The sequence below is a fragment of the Euprymna scolopes genome, chromosome 17 (assembly GCF_053919585.1).
Source record: "Euprymna scolopes isolate OS-2025 chromosome 17, ASM5391958v1, whole genome shotgun sequence".
Lineage (NCBI taxonomy): Eukaryota > Metazoa > Mollusca > Cephalopoda > Sepiida > Sepiolidae > Euprymna > Euprymna scolopes.
This window is the reverse complement of record NC_136498.1, coordinates 108,798,952-108,824,755: the sequence shown is the minus strand read 5'-3', so window position 1 is coordinate 108,824,755 and position 25,804 is coordinate 108,798,952. Positions and strand designations below refer to the sequence as shown.

Genomic DNA, 25,804 nt, shown 5'->3' with positions numbered 1-25,804 from the left:
AATTAAAGTGTATTATCTGTTCTCTCTCTCTCAAGATGCAAGATGACATCCGCATCCTCCCGGGTATTACCCCCTTTATTTTGTAGAAAACTATGGGCAATGAAAACTGCCTGAGACGACCTTATTTTTTGAGTGACGACGGATATATATATATATAAAATCATAATCATTTATAAATCATTTGTTCATATATATATATATATATATATATATATATATATATATATATATATATATATATATATATATCCTAATTCAGAGAGGTCCTTTGTTTGAGAAGTTTTCCCATTTTAAACTTGTATTCTATTTTTGCCCTCGTGAGGGGAAAAACTAGTATAATCAAACTTTGTTTTCTCTTTTATTGCCCCCCCCCTTTTTTTTTTGTTTCGATAAGCTAAAGAGCCAATTGTCAGTGAATAAACTTGTCAAATCCAACGTAAAAAAAAAACGTGTTGGATTAAACGTCAGATTTTCTTTCTTTTTTACCATGTGTGACAGAATAATTTGTACCGTTAGATTTGAAAAAGAAGAAGGAAAGAACGAAATGCTGTGGAAATTATAAACAAGTTTTAAATTTGAGCTGAATGTTTGCGATGAATTTCATTTATTAATACTAAGGAGTTCAAAGTATAAAAGATATTTTATTTTTATTGTTTTTACAATAGAAAAAAGAATTGGGGTTTTTTGTCCTTTTCCTTTTTTTTTTTTTTTACTAAGAATTTTTGACCAATCAGAATCGAAGAAAAGAAAAAAGGGGCGGAGCTTAGCGAGATAGATATACAGAAAGGTATATATATCTACACAGCTTTCTATATACATATATTTATATCTATATATATATATGTATAAAGATATGTATTTTATCACATTCATTCGCATGTTTATCGCTCGCTAGTGAAGGTCCCTCGGCAAATTAAGGGCTTTTGGACTATTTGCTACACTTTATTTTAATCACCGCTTTCTTTCTGCATACGCTTGACCCACGTTGGGTCTCTTTTTTTTTCTTACGATTTTTATCTTGTCATACCAGGAAAAGCGAAGGTAGAAACACAAAAAAAAACAAAAAAAAAAACAACTATTTTTCTTTTCTTTTAGAAAGAAATTCATAGCCTGACAAAAAAAAAAAAAAAAAAGTGAACTCTTGTCCCCTTTTGTTTTGGGGATATTATATTTATATAAATATAAATGACGGAAGGAATTTACCCAATGTGCGGCGAAATTTCACAACAAATGGATTCTGCGACTTATGACAGCGCCCTGAACTTATTGTATTTTAAATATGGACCAGATTACGAATTTCGTAAGTAAATCTTTTGTTTCTTTCATGAAATTGTCAAAAAAAAAAAAAAAAAAAAAAAAAATTCAACTCTTGACAGCTTCTACCTTTAGTTGTCAGTTTCTCTTTCTATCACTTCGCCTTTTTTTTTTTTTTTTTTTTAACTTAGAATTGTTGCGCTCTTGGCGAAATACTTTTTCTTTGTTAGTGTGCACAAGTAATAATTACTGTTCGTCACTTTAAAGGCTTCAAAGTGAATTTCAAATCTTTAACTTTACGGTGTAAACCCCGTGTCGATTATAAACTATTCACTTTAATCATAAATATTACTTTTTTTTTTTTTTGTTTCCCTATATATATTTTAACAGCGTTCTATATACTTTGTAAGGCTAAGATCAAAATGTAGTATCTGCTCTTTCCTTAGTCAATGTAGGGAAACTCTATATTAATACAATTTTTATTTTTGCTCACTTTTAGTGTGCCCCTTTGGGGGAGCTGGTTTTCCTCCCATATTAAAAACGACCTTGTGTCACTTTTTTTTTCTGTCTGGGGGAAGCAAATACCAATATACTACACTGAAACGTTTTATTCCCGTTGGAAAGCATCAGGCTAAACTGCGGTACTCGTGCAGTTTAACATCTACAGACAAATTGTTTTCATTTTAGGAGCTCCGTCCGCGCAACGTTCCCCCTTCCCATGTTAAAACTGGCTTTGTAAATTTGCTTAGTGTTAAACTGCAGAAGTGCTGCCACACTATCACATGTGTTTCTGTGTTCAGAGCGGGAGTATATACGCACATGTCGCTGAGTATTTTTCCTTCATAACAAAGAATATATAAATTTTACCCACGTGTTTGCTTTAAATTTCTTTGTATCCGGGCGAAACTAGAAAGTGAACTCGGGTTGAGGCCTTTTAAACTGTCAACTCTAAAGTTATTTCCTGGCGAGAATTAAGTTGAATCGCTCACTATCCAAGTGGAAACAATTTTTTTTTAAAAAGTGTAGTATCTGTTTAGATGTTGTGCTCCAGCTGCTCCACTAAGTTTCTCTCCTATCTGAAGGAGAAAGCCTTCGAGACTGACGCAAGTTTTTATTTATGGTCCATCCACCATTCCTTTTCAGGAGAGAACTGTATCTCCGCCCCCACCCTCATATTAACAGACATTGTTTAACCTTGCCCTCGTGGGGAGGTATTTTTTTTTTTTTCTCTAGGGCGCTCTTTTAATAAAGGCGAATTTACCCAGTTTTAACACTTAAATGTCATTGAAGTGTCATTTGAATTTATCTTTGTCACTCTCCGCCCTCTCCTCAGTTTTCTTTATTTTTTATATAAGATATTAAATGCGGATTTCCGTACTTCAACAGTGCTCAATATATGCGTAGAGCTTAGTAAACGGCATGGTAACTATTCATTTTCATTCCATCAAAGGAGTTAAGTCTGAAGACTTCCTTTTAAGTGAAACAAAGACGTTTCCGTGTAGCTCTCTTGCCATGAGTATATTTTGCACTAAAATAAATCTCCGTTATCTAAAAGGTGTTCTTTTTATACGAACCGATCGACACGTTTATTGAATAAAATAGGGAGTGTATTTCTTTGTGCTAAAAAAAAGTTTGACGAACAAAAGATTTTTTATTTTTTTATTTTTTTTTTTATTTACAATTGAAACGGAAAAGCAAAATGAATTTTCCAAAAGTATTTTATTTTTCATTAATTAAATACTTCATTTTTCTTGTGCAATATTTGATTTGTCAACTTTATCTACTTGAAAAGTATTTTGTTAAACAAACTGTTGGATGTCACCTCCAGATTGTTGCTATCTGAGCATTTTTTTTTTTTTTTTTTTGCTTATGCACTTATGTTACCGTACCGTTGTTTAAATAGTATTTTCAAGTTTCACGATATCTTATTAAATTGTTAGATGGAAGTACAGAATAGTCACAAGAACCCTCTCCACGTTAAGAATGGCTTTCAAAATAACATTATTTTAACACTGTAACATAGGTGCCATTTTTCTTTAAAAATAACGTGTGTGTGTGCTAACATACATATGTAAATTGAATGTGACTTAATTTTAAATATCTTTAAAATGCTCAATATTCATGCTGAGAAGTTGCCGTGCTAAACTATTTAGAAACAACGTAAAGGGGAAGGAATTTTGTAACTATTTTGTACTTTCACCTAACAATTTAATAAACAAAGGATTTTGTAAAAAAAATTGAATTCAATGTGAAAATACAAAAAAAAAAAAGCAATGTACATTCTCTACATAAAAAACTAAAGTGATTAATTAGTACTTGGAAATAAAATGTGGTTCTAATGCACTTACTGATCCGTGCTTTTTTAAATCGTATTTCCAAGTTTAATTAAAGTTTTGTGAATTTTATTCAATTGTAAGGTTAAAGTACCGAATAGGTACAAAACACCCTCCACACCACATATTAAGAATGGCTTTTAAAATAACGTTATTTCAGCACAGATCACTCTCTGCATAAGTACCTAAAATGTATATTCGTTTAATACTTGAAAATTACTATTTTCTATGAAATCGGCTTGTTTAATCACGTATTTATTTTATTTTGGTACTCGTGCAGTTGAATTTTACTTGAAACTAAAAAAAAAAAAAAAAAAGGCGCGGTACAATAGGTGTATAAGCAGCAATTTTTAATTTCTATCTTGTCAAAATTTAGCTGTCAAATGTCCGTTGTTCTAAACGTCCTAAATTTAAAAACAAAACGCTTGAATCAATGATAGAATATTTATTGTAAGAATAACATGATCAGAAATATTTCGCTTTTTTGTTTTGTTTTTCTAAAAAAAAAAAAAAAAAAAGCGAAATTAAATCTATTACCAGAAATAAGTTAAAAGGTTTCATTATTAAAATAGATCGTGTTAAAAAAAAAAAAAAAAAAATGCGACAATCAAAATTGATCTGGAAATGTTTGCTGGGGGGGGGGGGAATTTTTCGATTTACAGGCAAAAGTCGAGTATTATCTTTATTTGTGCTTAAAAAAAAAAAAAACTAGAAAACGCAAATGGGTTGTTCTGCGGCGCCACTATGCTATTATTGAACTCCTTTTGTTTATATGTAAATGTGTGTTCGTCTTGAGAAAAAAAACTTGGCATTCAAAAATTTGACATTTCTCTCATTTTGACATATCAACATGTTTCTTTGTTGCAAGGCGCAAATCGACTTGTTAAACAAAAAAGTCTTTTAAAATGTTTTAATTTCAGGAACTAATTTTATCGGAAATTTTTAATATTTATATATAAAAAAAAAAAAAAAAAAAAAATTTGAAATGATCCATGAAAGTATAAAATGATTTACAAAAGCTATCAACTGCAATATGAAACTTGTTATTAAAATATATTTAAACAATTTTTACTAGTTTAATATATTGTGATTATATTAGGTTGTAGTTTAAATTTAAACTTAAAAAAAAAAACACATGTGAGAATTTTTAAAATGTTCTTTGTTATAAATTCCTCGTCGATTTCTTTGTGATTGAGCTTAAAGGAAACAGTTGACCTTTGAACTTGTTTTGATTAGGTTAAAAGATATATATATATATATATATATATATATATATATATATATAATGTTCTTTGTTCTGTTTTATCTAAAGGAAGGTTAACCATCTAGTATTTTTTTTTTTTTTTTTGTTTTTTAATGCCCTAAAAAGAACACGTGTGTACTTATTATATAAAGCATGGCAAAGGTTGTGAAGTGTCATTGTTTCAATGAACGGATGTGTGTAGTTTATATTAAAAACTGAAATCTTTTTCTGTCTAGATTTAAATTAATTAGCTTTAAAATGTTGGTACTAGTGCAGAGAGTGATCCGGACGTAAATAACCTTATTGAAAAAGCCATTCTTAACATGGGAAGGGGGTTTTGTAACTATTCTATACTTACAGTTGAATAAAAAAAAAACTTTAGTTAAACTTGGAAATACGATTTAAAAAGCGCGGATCACTCTCTGCACTAGCACCAAAATGTTACTATTTGATAAAATATACCTTGCATATTTGTTTGGTAAAAATTGTAAACAGTTTAATATTCGTTCTTTGTCCTTTCATTTCTTCTCTCCATCTATTTTCCGTGTGTTGAATAATACGGTTTCAGCGTCCAATTTCCTCTCGTGACACGAAATACAAAAATCGTTTTTCTAAATTTAAACAGGAATAATAATTTCGTAGATTTGAAATAAAATTGGAATTTAGGATGTCGGAAAAAAAAACTGCGAAATAGCCATAAATAAGCAATTCCAAAAATTCTTAAGTAACAGATATCCAAATTTAAAACTTAATTGAAAAAAAAAAAAAGACGTTACCTTAAAATATAAAGAATTGATATTAAATGAAATTTGAATATTTGTTGCTCTATTATGCTTTAAATTGTAATTGTTATAGTTTTTAACTTAATTCTATCACATTTAAAAAAAAAAAAAAAATGCATTTCTCTTTTCCTTTTTTCTCTCTTCCTTTTTTTTCTCTCTTCCTTTCGGTACTTATGTATTTTTGTTACCACGCTGAAAAATTATTTCGAAAGCCATTCTTAACATAAAGGGTTTTTTTTTTTTTTTTTTTTTTTTTTTATTATTAACTATTCTGTGCTTTCACGTAACTATTTTATAACAACATACCGTGAAACTTGAAATTAATCTGGAATTTATTTTTTAAATAGCGCGGTACCAAAAATGCATGAGCACCATATTTTTTGTTTTGCTTTATAAAATTTTCATTTTTTTTTTTTTTTTTTTTTTTAAGCACGATTTAACTTATTTTTTATAAATATATAAAAAGCCATTTAATAATTTAATCCTCTTTTTCTTGCATGTAATTTCAACTTTTCAGTTGGCAAATGTTCTGTTTTGATTATATACGGTAACGAACACACGCACATAAACTTCTCCAAATCCACACGGACTTTTTTGACATTCTTTTTAACAAAGAACTTGTAGATCAAATTAACAGCACTGTGATTAAAATTATAACCACAATTAAGATTGTAACCAAATAAACATAGTAAAATAGATATTAAACATAAAGAAATAACTTTAAATTATTTTTCCGTTTTCTTTTTTTTTTTCCCCATATGTTCTGTTTAAGATAAAAAAAAAAAAAAAAAAAAAACACGTGGACTGAATTTTTCTTTGAAATGTCTTTATCTTGTGAAGATTTGTTTGCACAAAATGTTTTCATATTTTGTTTTTATTTTAATGGGATTTTTTTTTTTAAAATAAATGTAGCTATGGCGTTGTTTATATAACTATATTTTATAAGTGCGCACATGGTTAACGGAAGAAAACAAGAACTGTCAGTCACCTCGTGTGTGACTGTTATGCTAACACGCAAAGATCTAGGCGCACGCGCACACACACACAGGATATGTATGTACGCATACAGACATTGTTGCAATCATGTATACAGACACATCCGTGTGTGTGTGTGTGTGCATACGTAACGTATGTCACTCTTGATATTTGCTTTGTTTATCTGTAAGTGGGGCATATACGTTTGCTCGTTAGACAAACACGTTCCTTTCGTTGTTCTGGCATTTCAATTTTAGGTGCCCCCCCCCCCACTCTATCGGTTTTTTTTGTTTTTTTTTATTGAAACGCTGAGAGGGGGCACTCTCTTAAATATATGCGGTCCATCTCGTAATAGTTCTTTGTCTCTAAATTTGTTAATTAAAGGTTCGTATTTCCATTACTTTCATGGTGTGGAAATGTGAGATTGTTTTTTCTTTCTTTCCTCATAAAAGAAAAGAATGTTCAATAGTAGAATAGTGACGCGATGGGGAAGGTAAGTTCTTTGGCATTTATGAGCAACAAAGAACATTACTCTACTTTGCGTAAACTAATAGGGTCCCCACCCCACTCTTAGCGTAACACTTTAAGGTTTATTACAAAATACATGTATATATTTCTAATCCATATTTTATTTTTTTAAGTTTGTACTGCTATTTTTAGATAGGATTTTTCAAGTTAAATTAAATTTTACGGTATCTTTTAAACTGTTAAAAAGTACAGCATAGTTACCAAACGCTCACCCTCTCGTTAAGAATGGGGGTTCTAAATGTCATTTTAGCACAGTCCGTATTCTGCATAAGCACTGAAAAGCTTAAAGGCTCCAACATCACTTTCGAAGTTCGCACGTCTAAGGAGAAATCGATTTCTCCACTGGAGAACAACTGCTTCATTTTTATTTAACAATTAAGCGAGTGGGGGGGGGGCAGAAAATCTGTAATTTGGAAAGTAATTTCTAAGAAATCGAGAATCGCCTATTCATGCTCTTAAATAGACCGAAGAAAAAAGGTGGGGGCGATATTTCCTGAGAAGGCCTCCCTAGCCTGCGGTGTGTGCCCCTATTCTATTATTGAGCCGAAGCTAAGAAGGCCATATGCGCAACAGTCAACACTTGTCTTGGGAGACTACGCGTTTGTCCGCACACATGCGCCGCGCCGCGTTGACTCGTTCTTTGTTTGTTACGGTGATGATGATTGCTTTGTTTTACCTGCATCCGATCATTGTTGGCATGCATCGTGTATATGCATATGCACACGTGTGTGTGTGTGTGTATGTGTGTGTGTACACGTGTTTTTATTCCCCCCCACCCCGCTCCGCTCCCATTTTCTTTGTTTAATGGCCAGATGTCTGCCTGCTTATATAATCAAGTGAACTCGTTTTGGCAGTTCGACACTTCAACTTTTTTTTTAATCCGTTTTTATTTAGTTGCGTGTTGTAACATTGAAAATATAACTTACAATAATTAATCCATCAAAAATTCGAACAATGAATCTGAGTTTTTCGATGGATTAATAAATTTTTTTTTTTTTTTTTTTTTTTTTAACTGCTCAATCTAGAATGTTAAGCTTTCTTTTATCAATATCTTTTATATATGAAAAATAAGTCGTTTAAATTTTAATTTTATAGATTAGTTAGCATTCTAAAACCAAAGTTAATTCGGCTTTCTTCAAGCAAAGCCCTCGACGCTTGGCAAAAAAGTGCGGGCCTATCAGATTAAAATAAAACATTAACAGAAAAAATGTATCCAATATTAATAATTTGATTTTAATAAAGCATTTTCGGAATATACTGTATTGAATACCTTTTTTTAAGTAGATTAGTTTTTCACGCCCGCAAGCAAGTACGGGTGTCTTTGCTAGAAGAAAACCGTTGATTCATACCGATAAGTTAGTTTTGTTTTTTGGGTTTTTTTTTTTTTTTTGCAGCGCAAAAAAAAAAAATGGTAAAATCTTTTAAGTGAATGAATGAACTACATCTTTTGGTTTTGGAATAACTGATATACATGCCCTGAATGTGAAAAATTACTTTGACCTTCGAATTTGTTTAGAATTCAACATATTATCATAACAATGTGTTTTGGAAAGGAGGTAGAAAAAAATAAACTTTATAAAAATGAATAGTTTTTGAACACAAAAGCGTTCAAAGGTTAATTATCAGAGTTCATAAACTATTGCGATTTTTTTTTTTTTTTTTTTTTTTTTTTTCGAAAATATATCGAATATAAATGACAGATGAAACGTAATTGTCAAAATTTTTCTTTCCGTTTCTTCCTCTTTCCGTCTTTCTCTCTTTGTTATTCTTCCCCCCCCCCCACCGTCTCTCTCTCTCTCTTCGTTATTCTCCCCCCCCCCCCCGTCTCGCTCACTCTCTTCGTTATTCTTCTTCTTCCCCCCCGTCTCTCTCTTCGTTATTCTTCTTCTTCCCCCCCGTCTCTCTCTTCGTTATTCTTCTTCCCCCCCCCCCCGTGTCTCTCTTCGTTATTCTTCTCCCCCCCCCGTCTCTCTCTTCGTTATTCTTCTTCTTCCCCCCCCCCCCCGTCTCTCTCTTCGTTATTCTTCTTCTTCCCCCCCCCGTCTCTCTCTTCGTTATTCTTCTTCCGCCCCCCCCCCGTGTCTCTCTTCGTTATTCTTCTTCCGCCCCCCCCCCGTGTCTCTCTTCGTTATTCTTCTTCCGCCCCCCCCGTGTCTCTCTTCGTTATTCTTCTTCCGCCCCCCTGTCTCTCTCTCTCTCTCTCTCTCTCTCTCTCTTCGTTATTCTCCTCTCTCTTTTTTTTTGTTATTTAGATTTAGAAAGCCCTTAACATTGGCAGCGTATCTTGCGACGTCTGTATTTTCATCTAACAATTTAATTAAAAATTAATCGGGTAAAACTTAAAAAAAAAAAAATACAATTTAAAAATAGCGCAACATAATTGCATAACTTAAAGCACCTTTTTTTCACCCTTTTTTTCACTTCCACGAAAAAGTCTCTCGTTAGAACGAAACCTTACTTTGCAATCCATAACTTAATTCTCTCTCCATCTTTCTGCCACATGACATGCAACAATTGACTTTCTGGCTTATTTCGGTGTTCATTACTCCTTGTTCCTTATAATTAAAAACCGATTTGGCCGCTTACTTAGAATTAAACCTATTTTCAAAACTAACTTTATGATGTGTGTGGCACTGTGGCAGTCATCATACGAATGTCATATTCCGAAAACTACGTGAATTTAACAAATATTTTTAAACATGTCGTTTTAAGCAAAAAATAATATTACCTACTTAATTGTCCCGTCGAAAATAGTAATATATCCTGAAAATTTATAGAACAGGAGGACAACTATTGTTTTTAGCAAAAACAAAAAAAGTATCGCTATAGGTTTCAACTTATAACGATACTTTTTTTTTTTTATAGTACGTTAGCCATTACCTGTCTAAACGGATTATAAGTATGTTCTGTATTTGCAATCTTCAAGATGTTCTCGTATAGGGGAAATGCAATTTTCCGTAAAAATTACATTTATAACTTTCTCCTCTGTAAATTTTCGTAATTTTTTGGGTGCTAATGCAGAGTGATCCGATCCGCGCTATTTTTTTTAAATCGTATTTCCACGTTTAATTAAAAAAATTTTTTTTTTTTTATTCAATTGTAAGGTTAAAGTACAGAATAGGTACAAAATACCCTCCCCATGTTAAGAATGGATTTTTAAATAACGTTATTTCAGCACGGATCACTCTCTGCATGAGTACCATTTTGGATATATTACTATTTTCGATGTGACAATTATTTAAGAACATAAATTTTTTTTTGCTTAAAACGATATATTAAAAAAAAATCGATCGAGCAATCACTTTTTTGAGAAAATTAAGTTTTGTGACTAAGCTAGACGTTGTTTTGATCCGCCAAGTTTTATAAATTACACGATTCAATTCGAAACATCGATATCAAAATCAGTCTTGTAATCTCTTAAGAATAGTTGATTATCTAACTGGTGTATTAAGACCCTATGTCAAGTTGTCGAAGTGTCACTTATTACTAGTTGTAATGCAGTAATGCAAACTTTGGGGTAGGGTCACTGGCTCAATAAGAAAACTGGTACTGATATAGGTCTTGATGGTCCTTCCATTCTATGGCCATTGGCATTTATGAAGGGATGGCTATATTAATGGTGCAGAAATTTAGCCCGATCTAAATAGAAGTAATTGCAGTAGAGAAGAACTGGCCACGGGAGCCAGGTTGGTGCTAGATCTGTATCTTCATGTGTAGTGGATGGGTTTGAGAGCTGGAACGAACGACCATGATCACAAGGTCTTTTATGGTGGACATTCTCGAATCCCTTGTCTTGTAGGCTTATAATATATCGGCAGTTGTCTGCCGTATTCGGGGGGGGGGGGATAAGACAGGCGAGACGTTCCGAATCGGGCAAAATGGTGGTATTGCCTTTCGTATTATTTGAATTCATCGGATTCTGTTATATTGAGTGTAATTTTCACAACGTTTCGGTCGATGTAACCTCCGACCTTCGAGTGTGTCGTGTCGAACTCGCACGAACTAGTGACGCAGTCGCAGTGGTTAGAGTACTTGGAAACATCAATTGTAAAAGTGACCTTCTCCTGAAGGTTGAAAGTTCAATTCTTGTTGAGGGAAACTGAAAAATACAATTGCGAATTACTTAGGACCTCTATCCAGTCATAGCTGACGGAACAAGAGCGTGATATTCCCGTGAAGTAAATAAAGGGTTCCGTTCACAATTCTATCCAAATTCTTGAGTTCGACAAAAACATTCCAGGTTTCAAATATGAAACGCACCCTCATCTCAAAAATTCAGAAACGTAAAATCGTCCTTTTTGTAAAACTGAATTGAATGATATGCAAACACGGAAACCTCGAATTATTTCACATGATTACGAGTGCAATGCGAGAAACTGACAGTAATCTAGTTAATGTTTGTCTTTTCTAAACTTAGAATTACATAGTGCTCAATATCATTGATAGAGCTTTCAGCTTCTTTTCCATAAAATATATTAACCTAATCGTGTATATTTATGGGGAGGAGGCTACAAACTTTTTTTTACATAGAAGTCCCTACTTCTCCTCGATTGGCCCCTGGGCATTGGTTAAAGAGTGTACACTAGTCAATCGGACAATATCGTAGTAATCGTTAGTAATGAAAATTTGGTAAATTGGATTACTTAAGGGGACGGCTCATCAAGAATTTGTTTACTTTGGACTTGAAGACAACCATATTATAGTCAGCCAGAAAGCAGGCAAACGTAGGAGTTGCACATGTGTGTAGTTCTAATGAAGAAGCTTTGTTCATGGAATTTACGTTTAAGTTTAGGCACAGATAAAGCATTGGAAATTATGGATAGCGGTTGCTGCTAGACGAGTGTTTCTCGTGAAAGTTTGATGAAAGGAAGCCATAGATTAGAGCTCAGACGAGCACTTGACGAGAAAAGGGCATTCCCTCCTAGGCTACGAAGTCTATTTTGAACTCTGTCAAGGCAGGATAAGGTCTTTCTAGCAGCTCCTGCCCAGATGTGGCAACAGTACTCCATCCTTGGACGTACCTGGCTCTTATATAGGTAGAGAATTGCATCAGCGGTGCGGTGAGATATCTACTGGATCGATAGACGGATCCTACCATTTTTCCAGTGACCTTGGCAACGGATTTAATGTACTTGTTCCATCTGTAGTATTAGATCTGCTGTCTACTCGCCGGAATGTGACAGTTGCATCTGTTGCCTATAGATTATTTTGTGGTTCTTGTCTCACTGCATTGCTTAAATACCGCCCTGTGCTCTGCAGCTGAACAGACCAAACCTGTGATATACATTCGAATTAGACACTTTGCATAATCACACAGGTGTTTGCTCAATCTCCTTTTGCATAGTGCTACTGCTCTGCACTCTGCAGTCCTGAACATTCTGCCTCAAAACTGAATGAACATGTATCACTCTCGTATTTTCGTAGTTCTCGATTGTCTAACTATCGTGATGTTCCTAAGTTTCATGCATTCCCTAATTAGCTAAGTAGTCTGTCTATTGCTGAGTTTTTTTGTTTTTTTTTTTTTTATAACCATAAAAATCCAGAAAATATACTCCGGGTTAGTGCTGAATGTAGTTATTTGTATTAATATTTATTAATGCAAACATCTACAAGCTTCGCTACACTGGCATGACAATGTTTCGATCTGTAGTTATTGATAACTAAGATCTCTTCAAGCGAAAAATCTTCACTTACGTGTTCAGATTAAAAAAAACAAACTATATCAACACTTAAATGAAAAGACACTTATCGCCTAAAGAGATCTTAGTTATTAATGACTACAAATCGAAACATTGTCATGCCAGTGTAGCAAGATTTGGAGTCTTTGAGGAACGATCTCTACCAAACTACTGTCAAATTTTGCTCTATGGACTAGAAACTTGATATAGTGAGTTTGGACCTGTGGAACAAACACGGTTTTTATTTATTTCTTTATTTATTTTTATTTTTTGGGGGGGGGGGTATTTTTAACTTAACAGGTGTCAATTATTTCTACGTGTGCGTTAATATGCATTTATATCTTTAATAACGTTATTTTTAAGTTTTATGTGTATAAAAGTAGCTGAGGCGATAACGAATAAGGCTGGAGAGCTACACACGTTTTGATTTCAGTTCCAACTGATGACACCAAGTCGTATTTTCCATTTTTTTTTCTTTTCAAATCACTACTATATACTAGGTACAATATAATAATCAATCGAGAATTGGTTCTGTAATAATTTATGCAGACTTCGTATTTATTATATTTAAGCGGGTTTTTATAACTGTTTTAATTATTGGCATTTGTGCATTTTGACGTTTTGTTTTGGGAGTTCTGCCCGATGCAAGGGAAGAATCAACTCGCATACCCCCCCCCCCCATGTTTTATAGTTTTGATTTTTAGCTGGGCATCCATACAAAGAATTGCCCTTAATAATAATAATAATAATAATAATAAATAGTTATGCAGAAGACGGACCGTGTTAAAATATTAAGTTTTGAAATCCTTTAACATGCAAAAGTGTGTGTGGGGGAGGGTAACTATTTTGTACTTTCATCTGAAAATTTTACAAAATACCGTAAAAATTTGATTTTAACTTGAAAAATCGCCTCTTAAAAATAGCACTGTCAGTATTCTACAGAAGTCTCAATTGACTCTCGTGTCGTATAGTTGACCTAACTTTTTTTTTTTTTTTTTTTTTTTTTTTTTTTTTTTTTTACAATTGAAAACCGTCTGATACATCGGGGGGGGGGGCATAATAAAACACTTTTGACAATTGAGTAGTCATGTTCATTTTGTTTTTGCATCTCCTTTGTCTTCTCTTAGTAACTTCTTAGTGTGTTCTACTTTTAGTAGAAACACCACGACCCCCCCCCCCCCTTCTCCGTTTTGTACTTGGGGGTCCTTAAATGCTTCAACCTTCCCCACCCTTCTCCGTTTGTGGTAACAGTAAGTAGGTACGTAAGTACGTAAATGACAAACAATGCCAACTTTTTTTTTCTTCGTCTCTCTAGCGAGAGGTAAACATTAAAAGCATACTCAAAATTATTTATGAGTGAAATTAACATTCATTCTCTGTCTCTCTCTCTGTCTCTGTCTGTCTCTCTCTCTGTCTCTGTCTGTCTCTCTCTCTGTCTCTGTCTGTCTCTGTCTCTCTCTGTCTCTGTCTCTCTCTGTCTCTGTCTCTGTCTCTCTGTCTCTGTCTCTCTCTGTCTGTCTCTCTGTCTCTGTCTGTCTCTCTGTCTGTCTGTGTCTCTCTCTCTCTCTAAACAGTTCATAAAAATGTTTTTCGAATTTATTTAATTTACATAGTAAAAATAAAATTTAAAACTCCAGATTTTTTTTTCTAATTAAACTTTTCGGGACAAGATCAGTGTAGTATCTGTTCTTCAGATGCTGCACTTCAATTTCTTGTTCTGTCAGTGGAGGAGAAATCCTTCACGACTGAGACAATTTTTATTTTTGTTCCTTTTCTCCACGTTAAACGACCCTGGTGTCTAACTCTGTCTCGTGGGGAGGCATTGTAAATAGGAAACTTATTCTCGTGTCACCCAAAATTTTCGATTTTTATTTGTCACCGGCAATTGTTGCGCTCGCGTATTGTCTACTTTTGTTTGCCTCTCTGTCCGTTTTCTTCTGCCTCGCTCGTTTTGGAACTCGTATTTTTTTCAATTTGTCATTGTTGCTCATGTCAATGTTTTTGTTTCTATTTTTAGAATTTATTTCTCAAAGTTCTTTGTTAAAAAAACCTTTCCTCTGAAAAGAGAGGAGGGGGGTACTTATTGATTTCTTATAGGCATAAATTAATCAATTCCTTAAAACCTGTTGTCACATTTTTCCCTGTCCCCGCCCTGTGAACCTGAACCGCTCCCTCCAAGTGATTTCTTCGTCGGGTAACCTTAGAAAGTTTGAACTTCAGCGTAAACAAAGACTTCGAAATTGGGGCTTTGGTTAATCGACAGCACGTGTCTGTTCGGCACAAATCACAACTACTCGTTGTGATTGCATGTCCCAGAAATGGAAATTTCTGGTAACTATTTTCACCGATTTGTGTTAAACAATCGTTTTATATAAAGCAAGCTAAGAGAAAGGCGGCGGGGGGGGGGGGGGGGCTCGATCGATTCTATAAGTTTCCAAATTGTACAGGCGTTTTGGTTTTTGTTTCGCAAATGTGATATGTGCATTTTAGAAATTATTTCCGAGACGTTTCTGAATTTTTGAGATGAGTATTGGTTATACGTATTCATCGGACTGGACTGTTTCTTATCTTGAGTGGTTATTTTCACGTTTCGGTCGATGTAACTTCCGATCTTCTTCAGGTCGAACTCAGGAATATTTCTGACGAACTCTGGATTTTGGATTCCGCTCGAAATTCCGTCCAAATTCCAGAGTTCGACAAGATACACCTGAAAAAGGTCGGAGGTTACATCGACTGAAAGGTTGTGAAAATCACTCTAGATGAGAACAGTAGTCCGATGAATAACACGTATTTCAGAGACGTTTTTATGACCTTTTTGAGTTTGCAGACTTTAAATGTTTAACGATTGAGTGAGTTGTCCACGGACCGCACAGACTTTTTAGGTCCGCATGCAGCCCATGAACTGTATGATATCCACCTGCTTTAAAATGAGAGGTTAGGCAAAAATTGTCTAAATTCGACCGTCATTGTTTGTTTTGTAAACTTAGAACCCCCCCCCCCTTTATTTATATATAAATAACCTCTTGTGCGTGTCTGGCGTGCTATAACTTGTTTCATATTTTGATTTAAGAGATTTCACGCATTTTTCTGGAAAGCTGATAAAATTGTTTTCCGCTTCACTTTTCTTGTTAATCCCTAAAAATCGCAACTCATCGTGATTATCACAGAAGCCAACGAAAAACGACGGCGATGTGTTATTTTTGTCTTTTTCTGTACTTCAAACGTGCGCCAGTTTTATCCCCCCCCCTGTATGTAAATACGATGTAATTGTAATTTAATTTAATATTATCATCCTAACTTTATCTTTTTAAAAGTAACTCCTAATTAAACTATTGAATTTTTTTTTTTTTTTTTTTTTTTTTTACAGCATATGAAAATGTCAGACAAAAATCGTTTTTGGCCTTTTGGTCAAGATCAAAGTGTAGTATCTGTTCTTCAGATGCTACACTTCATTTTCTTCTCTTTCGATGGAGGAGAAATCCTTCACGACTGAGACAATTTTTATTTTTGTACCTTTTCTCCACGTTAAAAAATGACCCTGGTGTCTAACTCTGTCCCGTGGGGAGGCATAGTAAATAGGTACATTATAGACGCTTTAAAACTACGTTCTTATGTAGTGACGTTTTTACGCCGTAGACATGTGTTAAAAATCTAGCAAAAATCAAATAATATTTTCCTGAAATTTTCGATATTCATTAAACTTGCATATTAAAAGTATGTTTCATTAAATATATTATTTTTTTTTTTTTTTTTTTTTTTTTTTTTGTCAAAATAAGTGTTATTTTGCTGAATACAGAAAATTTGATTCAGACGAATTTTTCCCCCACTCACCTCCATATTGTATATATACTAGCAGGGAGAACCGAATTTGCCCGGGAATGAATAAAGACCAAGGAATTTTTCATCCTCCCATATTTTGTCACTGAAATCTGTAAAATCGCGTCAATCCTCCCCGCGGTTACTTAGTCTACAAAAATTGTTTACATTGCACTGTAGAGAACCTTATGTTGATTTTAACATTTTTTTTTTTTTTTTCATATAATAGCTTGCATTAAAGTATAAAATGCAAATATCAAGTATTATGGTTCAGTTGTGCTCTAAAAAAAAAAAAAAAAAAAAAAAACATTTCGAACGCGCCCTTATATCAAAGAACCTATTGTTGATTTTATATGCCCGGCCTTCCTGCTTGTGCGGTAAGAAAACTTCTCAAATGCACTTGTGATATTGGGCTGTATAAAAACGTTAACTTTGTCAAAATCGTCTGTTCCTTTCAGCGGAGTTTTTAAATCTATAATTATCGAACATATTCCTAATATTTGTGAAAAGAAAAAAAGTCGGTCCCAGCATTTAGGAGTCCATAGAGAACACACACACACTTCCTTATGATACTACATATTATAGTTTTAGCCCATGAAGTGTGGTATTGTGAGACGAATGAGTCGATACGTATTGACAAGATTAGGACCACACATTTGCGAAAGTTGTAGTTATATATATTATCGATTTATTTTTGTAGTTTTATGCAAAAACAGGATTACGTACTCAATTGGGTGCTTATGTCAACAGAAACTCTTATCTAAGGGAGGTAACTTGCATAACAGCAAAAAAGCATTTTCCCAGGTACAATTTGGGACGCTGAAATAATCAGAATAATGAAAGAATGTTATTTTACACGAATACTATAGAATCCCAGAAATTGCCAATGCAAGTTACGAAAAGGAAACCAGTTGGCGATTAAACTATACCTGAATGAGCAGTAAAAAAAAAAAAAAATAAATAAAAAATACATGAATACTATACCTACAAGCTCCGGATGAAGTTAGTCCCGGAAATTTCAAAAAGAGAACAAGTTAATTAACGAACTTAAAATATAACAAAACAAACTTATTAAAGTACACAAAACAAAAGTAAACTCGTTACATTGAAACGATTTTAATTTAATCGAGAACAAAAATTAAATAAAATTTGTTAGGAATACATTGGCAATTTCCGGGACTCGGCTATAGTGTTCGTATAATCACTTTTTATGGGATCTTTTGTATATTAAATTGCTATGTGAAACTATAGAATTAAAAGAAGAAAAAAAAAATGGTAAATTTCTTTACGACGTGCCCCCAAAACACTCCAACCTCCTCATATAAGAACGGCTTTCGGAATAAACTCCCCAACCTCGAAAGCCGTTCTCAACATGCGGAGGTGGTGGTGGGGGGGGGGGGTACTCCGAAAGTCATTCTTAATATGGGATGGTTGGGAGTGTTTAAACAATTCCCCTCTCCATGTTAATGAATTTCGAAATAACGTTATTTCAACACGGTCATTTCTCTGCAAAATTATTTATTTTTTTTTTTGTCTGAATAATTTTGATTAATTTCCCCTTTTCTTGATGTAATAGTAGCGCGGTGAAAGTTTCCGTGTTTTTCGCATGTCCAGATAGACAAGTGTGTATATATACCAAAAATTGACAGTTTAAATACTTCGAAATCTCCTTAAAAAGCCTGACGCTAACTGATTAATTCCTTTTGTATTTTCATTAATCAAGTTTATTTAATTTTTGTAAATTAACATCGTTTCATTTTACTTTTTTGTGTATGTTAATTAATGAGCGTCCCAAATTATACCTTGGACAATATGCTTATTTTTGCTATGTCTATGCCGGTTATCTCCCGTAGATTTGAGTTTCTGTTTGTGAAGCACCCTTAACTGTCATGTAGAAAAACTCATGTGGTAGACGTTTCCGTCAATATTATTAGTTTTGAGAAATTTTAATCGCGATTGCTTTGTAACCCGACAAACATTCACACACCTTACATTGACCATCAGTCATAAACGCGAACTTTCAGTTGAGATATATATATATATTCGATTCTTTTTTTTTTTTTTTTTTTTAGTTTATTACTAAAATCTAAACAATTATTTGGCGCTTCTGCTTTACACGGACAGCATTTATTTATTATTTTATTTATTTTGGCGGGGGAGGGGATTACATTGGAAACAATAACTTTTTTTTTTTTTTTTTTTTCCTAGGGGGAAAAAATGCCTTTTCTATGGTATTCGGGTGTGCTGAAAACGAATATCGCATTTAAAATTGAAGCCGGCAAATAGTTTTCACTATATTGCAAACATACTTTTCTGCGTGCTATGTCGCCATGTGAAGTGACGGCCATATTTGTTTATACCGCGTGCAGAAATGAGGGGACGTAATGAAATTACAAGATCATGCGAAGCTTAAGCTAATATTTCAGGTTATTTAAAATACCTGAAAAAAAAAAGTGGGGGAAAATAACTTGGAAAAAAAAAAAAAGGAAAATAATAAAGCAAGCGCGCACATTTACTTTTTACTAAAAAAAAAAAAATTTATTTTATTTTTATTTATTTATTTTTTTTTTTTTTTTCAAATATGGTTTCGTTTTTCGTTCCAAATCGACTTCCGGTAGCCTGATTTATTTATTTTTTTTTTTTTTTCCGAGCACTGAGCTTGGACATTACCTAATTTGAAATATGTTAAACATTTAAAAAAAAAAAAAAAAAAAAAAAATTAGTTAACTACACCCTCCCTCCCGGTTCGCGTTTTTGTAAACATGGCAGGTGGTCCTGGTCCTTGTGGTGCGTTAAATTTTCTCGTCTTACACCGTAATCACGTGATTAAAATTTCTCAAAACCAGTAGCAGACTACATTGACGAAGAAGTTGGCAGAAACGATTGCTTGCATTATTCGTTTTAGCATCTTTCACCACCCCTAAATTCTACACGATTTAACTGGTACACAAAATGACGTCGTCAATACTGTGTAAAACTGGCGATTTATCCACAAGAAATTGGAGGTGCCTAAAGACTAAATATCTCCAACTAGCAGACAAATCCTTAACTGTAGAGGTCGAGAGATGCCGGAAAACTTTCGACTCTAATAGCTTCTTTCCCTGAATTGCATACCTTTGGAATTCACTCAGTTTCCCTAACCTGAATCATAGGTACCTCCAACGCGTACCAGATTTAACCTCCTTCCCTATATGTCACATGATGTAACTGTCATTTAATATTATCATCCCAACTTCAAATAAACTTTAATTTTACACCATACGAAAATGCGAGACTAAAAATCGTGTTTACATTATCGATGCCTTAGGTGTGTCAGGAACTTCGTGAAAAATATTGAATAATTCGACCCTCTGTCTTTCCAAGCTTATAACTACTCGAAAAATGTAATTCAAACCCTACTTTTTTTTTTTTTTTTTTTTTTTTTAAATAAAAAAAAAAAGTACTATTTCTATTACTTTTTAATACAACTTTAATCGTTTATTTTGGAAGTATAATCCATAAAGAAAATAAACCCACTTTTAAAAAAGAAATTACGAGTTTATTATATTTTATTCGCAGTTCCGTGTTAGGGGTGTCAAAATTTCTGATAAAACGTTTCTATGTAGTGACCATTTTAAAGCCGTAAACATACCCATGGTTAAAAAAAAAATCTAGCAAAAATCAACTAATGGTCAGATTTTCATGAAATTTTCGGTACTTATTCATTTTTGTAATTAACTTAATATACTAAATGACTGCTTCGTTTAAATATGAGGGGAAATATGCAGAAGTTTAAATATAATGTTAACAAACCTCTTACTGAATGCTGCACTCTGCAGTGCACAACTCGTTTTAGGATGTTCCCTATAAATCTGGGCTTTATTCACGATATCCATTATTATGGGTTAAGTTTTTTTTTTTTTTTTTTTTTTTTTTTGTCGTATCGTCTGTTATGCCCACTTATGGTTAGACATAATTTCTTCACCGAAATATTCATTGTTTACTTTGCACTGTAATACAATCGGAGGGGGGTATTTTTAAATAAATTTTCAATTCAATTGTTTCTAGTGTGATTTTTAAAACAACAAAACAAAAGATTAAGGGAGGCTTAATCTTGTATAATTCTTGGGATAGATTCCTCACAAATGACACAAGCTGTTTCCAACAAAGGTGATTTATTACTTGCTATGCGATCCAGCCGCGGGCCGGTCCGCATTGACGACACCTGCACTCATGCCTTGCCGAGTACCCCTCGCCCACCTAACCCATCCCTCGTCGTTTATCTCCCAAGTACATAACGTCTCCCTTATTTCTTCTCACCGACGTGAGTAAAGTTAGATGCCGGGTCGATTTTTAATTTTCTTTTCGATGGAATCCGATTTCCCATAATGGGACTTAAGGAAAGTAATCTGACTTGGTTTATCTTTGTGTCTGTCTGTCTCAATATAACTAGACAATAATCGTGTATGTTAATCATAAACAATTCCGTTAATTCTCATTGGGTGCACCAGCACCAGTGGTGCAGTGGTGCACCAGCACCACTGCACCAAAATGATGGCCTTATGTCTATTACGAGACAAAACCACAAATGACAGTCGTTGCATAATACTGATGCAAAAACAATTCGGTACTTACTTCACGGGGGACGGACGTGGACCCTGCGGAAACTTATTTTTTTATTTTTTTTTTTTTTTACTGCTAGTGCTCTCTGAAAGCGCATGCGCATAAGTTTTCATGGGCTAATAATCACGAAAACTTTTTTGAAGAACTATTTGAGGGGGGAGGGGCAAAAGCGTTAGTTGAATATGTATGAAAAATAAATATAACAAACTAGTGGAGAAAATAAAATAAAAATAAAAAAATAATAAAAACAGCACAAAATAAAAGTATGAATAGAATTTACTCAAAGAAATAAAATAAATACACGCTCAGATATACACGAAGAAAGTAGAAAACCTTTTGCGCATTTAAGGGAGCAGTCATTAAATTTATAAAAAAAAAAAAAAAAAAAAAAGTAACACAAGGTCCCCGTTCCCCGTGAAGTACCAAAAATTCATTCCTGTCATGTAATAGATAACAATCAAAATTCCTCTTAATTTTTTTGCTTAGGTTTTTAATATTTTATAGGCTTGAGTAATTTAAAGTTTAAATATATGGTTAGGGAGGGAGGGGGGGGTGAAGAAACCAAAAATCTCAAATACCAGAATTAAATTAACCGGAGAAGACTATCACAACGCTAAACTATCCACGATATTTAAAATATTTGTAAAGTTATTGGGTGGGGGCGAGTACTTTAGTTTGGCAGCTTGGTGGTGGTAGGGGAGGAGGGGGTCTTTATTTCAAAGAATAAAATGGCTGGCTTGTATATGAATCTACTGAAATGCATTACGGTGGAATTTAACGACAGAGATGGTATTTATTTGCTCCCCCACTGAGCAAATTAGGCACAAGGCCGTTTTTAATGTGAGGTAAAAACCAGCTCCCCTAAAAGTAGGCAAAAAGGGGGCACTCTGGTTACCAAAAATAATAATTGTCCCAGTATAAAGGGTTTCCCCTCCATTGACTGGTACATATTATCTTAAGTGCAGCACTGCAGCATCTGCCGGAACAGATACTACACTTTGATCATGTCACCCGGGCCCCGGAGGGCGCGCGGGCAAGCGGCCTTCGGCCTTCGGCCTGTGAATTTAACGACAGGCGGTAACTTTTTCTACTTGGTTTTAACTTTAATTATGTTACCCCCCCCCCCCACATACACACGCACGCGCATACCTGTCCCCATGAGGACAAACTTGGTACGGAATCGTTTTTGGTTGTTAATTCGGGGCAAAATTTAGCTTTCTTCCACAAAAAGTAGAGGAACCACTTTTTTGGCAATCTAGAAAGATTTCTCGGAACAGATGTGGGTTGTTCGAGGCCGGTGACATCAGGTCGATACGTCTCTAATTAGTCCCTGTTAAAAGTTCTATCGATAGTTAATTTTTCTCGCAAAGAAATGAATACACAAAGTATTAAACAATTACTTTTGTTATATTCGGTCAAATGTTCAAAAGTTGATTGTTGAATGCCCCCCTCCCTCTCTTTTCTCTCTCTCTCGTGTGTGTGTGTGTGTGTGTGTGTGTGTGTGTGTGTGTCCAAATAAAGACTGAATAGTTCTATTTTTATAGTTTTGGTCATTTGCAGCTAAAAATTTGTCTGACGTCACTTTCGCCGAATGGCTTTGTAAATAAAGAAGTGGAGAAACTTAACTAACACTGTATATTTTTACTTGCGGTCCTGGATATGACCTAAAACTATATCCGATGGTGAGGCCCCACCTTGCGGGCCTTGGAGTGTGGAGCCACCCTTTAATTGCCATTGCTCCCAGGTCCACTCTGACCCGGAGTGGTAGTACCTGTTAGGGTCCCAACTATGGGTTAAATAGAATCTGACTTAAAAAAAATAATAAAAAATATATACTCAATTAAAAATCGTTCCTCAAAATAACTAGATTCGGCATTAAATAACCTGAAAAAGGTTGTTTTTGTTTTACGGCATATCAATCAACCAACCAACCTGGTACATGCATTGACGTCTATGGCTCTTCATCTTTCCCGTCAAACCAATCTGTTCAATTCCGCTTTTTCTGTAGACTTGGCCCATGAATCTCACTTGTCTTTTTTGTATTGTTTTTATTAGAGATTTTTCTGTGTTTGCCATTTCTAATACCTCCTGGTTTGTATTGTTTTCTGTCCAAAGTTCTCCTCCAGGAAACCAGTTTCAGTTGCCTCTAGTCTTTTTTTCGGTTGGTGATTGTCTGGCACTCACAACTGTATAATAGAACAGAACAGATACGTTCGGAGTATCCTGAATTTGGTATTTATTTCAAGATTTCTGTTGGTCATGATTGATGACAATCTCTTGAAGGTGACTTTGGCTGCGGCTATGCGACTTTGTATTTCAAGCATACACCTTTCATCAGATGTGATCCAGTATCCCAGATATTTGAATTTATCAACTTGTTTACCTGGTACATTGCAATATTGGAGCTTGGGTGTTCTTGGATAATGTCATGCTTACCGTGTTTTTTTTTTTTTTTGTTTTTTGTTTTTTTTTTTTTGTTTTTTTTTTTTTTCGATGTTTAAAGCAAGTCCTTTACTTTTTACCAGTCTCCAGCATGTGTTGGAGGGTCTCTTTGGATTCTATTATTAATACAGTGTCGTCTGCATACCTAAGACGGTTAATGTTGTGTCCACCAAAACTTCTTCCTTTGATGTCCTCAGTTTCTCTTGGTATGTTTTTGCTATAGAGGTTGAATAAACCTGGTGACAAAACACACATTTAGCGGACTCATCTTATTAATGTTTCCTCACTGTGTGCTCTCCATTTATTCTGTCTCCTATTGTCTCCAATAGAGGTTGCTCAGAATTCTAAGGTCTTTCTCATCAATGTCTCGTTTATTTGGCATTTTGAATAGGTGTTCATGTCTTTCTTTATCAAAGGCTTTTGAGGAATCGATAAAACACAGGCAGAGGTCTTTCTGCAAAAAAAAAAAATCAACCAAATAATTTCAAACTAGTACCACTGAAAAACTCGGTAACAGATTTTTTACCTTGGAGGCGGTCACATTGAAGCTACTACTGAAAATACTAACGACGAGACCGTTTGGATTTATTGCAGACAAGAGAACAAATGACATATTCACAATGACAATGCTGACATATATATATGCATATAAAATAATTGGAAAAGGGCAAATTTCAAGTGAAATTTAAAGGGGGGGGGTACTGCTTGAAAAGGCTAAAATCGTGAAATTTAGACTAAAAACCTATAGTGGTTCTAAAATGGGTGATCGATTTATTAGAATGTTGCATTAGAAACCGAGCACCCCCCCCTACAAATATTTAAATATTGACTTTTTTTTTTCCCCACTCGTACATGTGCACCATCTATTGTTTTCACTGGTGGCCATGTTGGTTTTTGTGCATGCACATTGAATTTTTTAAATTTTTTTACTGAATTCTCATACTGTGTACATATTACAAATACAACATTTACTTTATCCTAATTGTATTTATTTTTTATTTTTCAGATTGTTTTGATTCTACAATCAATGACTCTACTTGGAACAACGTACCTCTTAACATGGAGAGCGAAAACCTGCCTTCTCTTGGTATGGATCTTAGAAACTTTAATGACCACGCAAGCAGTAGCAACGACAGTGGTGGCCTCTCCCCAAAGGACGACAGCGACTCTTCAACAGATCCAGACACCAGTGGCGATGTTTCACCTCCGATCATCTTCAATTCCCGGCCAGTGTCGCGTGGAAATATTACAGGACGCACAACCAGGCAACTGCTCAAGAACAAGTGTGCCACTGTGATGCGAAAGCGCCGTGGTAACCTGCCAAAGGCAGTTGTCATGAAGCTGTATCAGTGGTTAGAACGGAACAGATACTGCGCGTACCCGTCAGAGGCGACAAAAATCGAAATGGCCAGAACTATGGGTATCACTGTCAAGCAAGTCAGTAACTGGTTTATTAATGCTCGGCGTCGGAAGCTCACTGCACTTCTGGCCGAGGAAGGCAAGAATGCCACAGACTACCGGATTACTCGCAAGAAGAAAGGTTCTGCTATAAACCGTTCTCGCAAACCTAAAACAAGACTCTCTTCATACCAAAGTACCGCTAGTACCTCTTCTGATGATCCTGTCCCCTCAGAACCTATGCAAACTCCACCCAGGCCTGCTTGTCCCATTCTGTCCCCACCCTCTTCACAGTCTCCTCCATCATGCCAGACATCACCCACACATTCTTGCTCCACATCGCCCAGTATCTACGAAAGTTCCACAGACGAATCTGTCTTTGAGTTTCGGCCGATAGTACCGACCGAACGGACTCTGGATTTTGAAAGCCTTTAAACATGGACAATTGTGATGTGCTGTGAAGGGGAGGGGGGGTTGCTGGGAAATACAAATAAAAAAAAAAAATTTTAAACACATATCTGGACATTGACAGCACCTGCAGGCAAACATTTTCTTGCTGACTGTCAGATTGGAGAGCAAAAAATAAAATAAGAAAAAAAACATTAAGAGAAAATCAAAGTTTCTTATATTTTCAGGCGAAAAATCACCGAGGGAGGGGTGGGGGTTCCTGATTTTTTTTTTTTTTTTTTTTTTTTTTTCCATTAAAGATTGGGGGGGGGGTTCTTTCATTCTTTCAAATGTTAGAATGAAACA

General features: G+C 34.6%; 1 protein-coding gene and 1 pseudogene across 1 annotated transcript; both read left to right on the top strand.

The window, feature by feature from the left end:
• Positions 1–825: 825 nt before the first annotated feature.
• LOC145296870 (uncharacterized) lies at positions 826–25,694 on the top strand. Its single transcript, XM_080143005.1, has 2 exons — positions 826–1,300; positions 24,660–25,694. The coding sequence occupies exons 1-2, from the start codon at positions 1,186–1,188 to the stop codon at positions 25,484–25,486; spliced, it is 942 nt and encodes a 313-aa protein (XP_079999131.1). The 5' UTR covers positions 826–1,185; the 3' UTR covers positions 25,487–25,694.
• Positions 16,183–16,405, top strand: LOC145297247 (U2 spliceosomal RNA; annotated as a pseudogene).
• Positions 25,695–25,804: the final 110 nt, after the last annotated feature.

Excerpts from the sequence above, each read along its gene's own strand:
- LOC145296870 (XM_080143005.1), top strand. The coding sequence starts at position 1,186 with ATGACGGAAGGAATTTACCCAATGTGCGGCGAAATTTCACAACAAATG. Across the intron at positions 1,301-24,659 it reads TGGACCAGATTACGAATTTC|ATTGTTTTGATTCTACAATC; the intron begins GTAAGTAAATCT and ends TTTATTTTTCAG.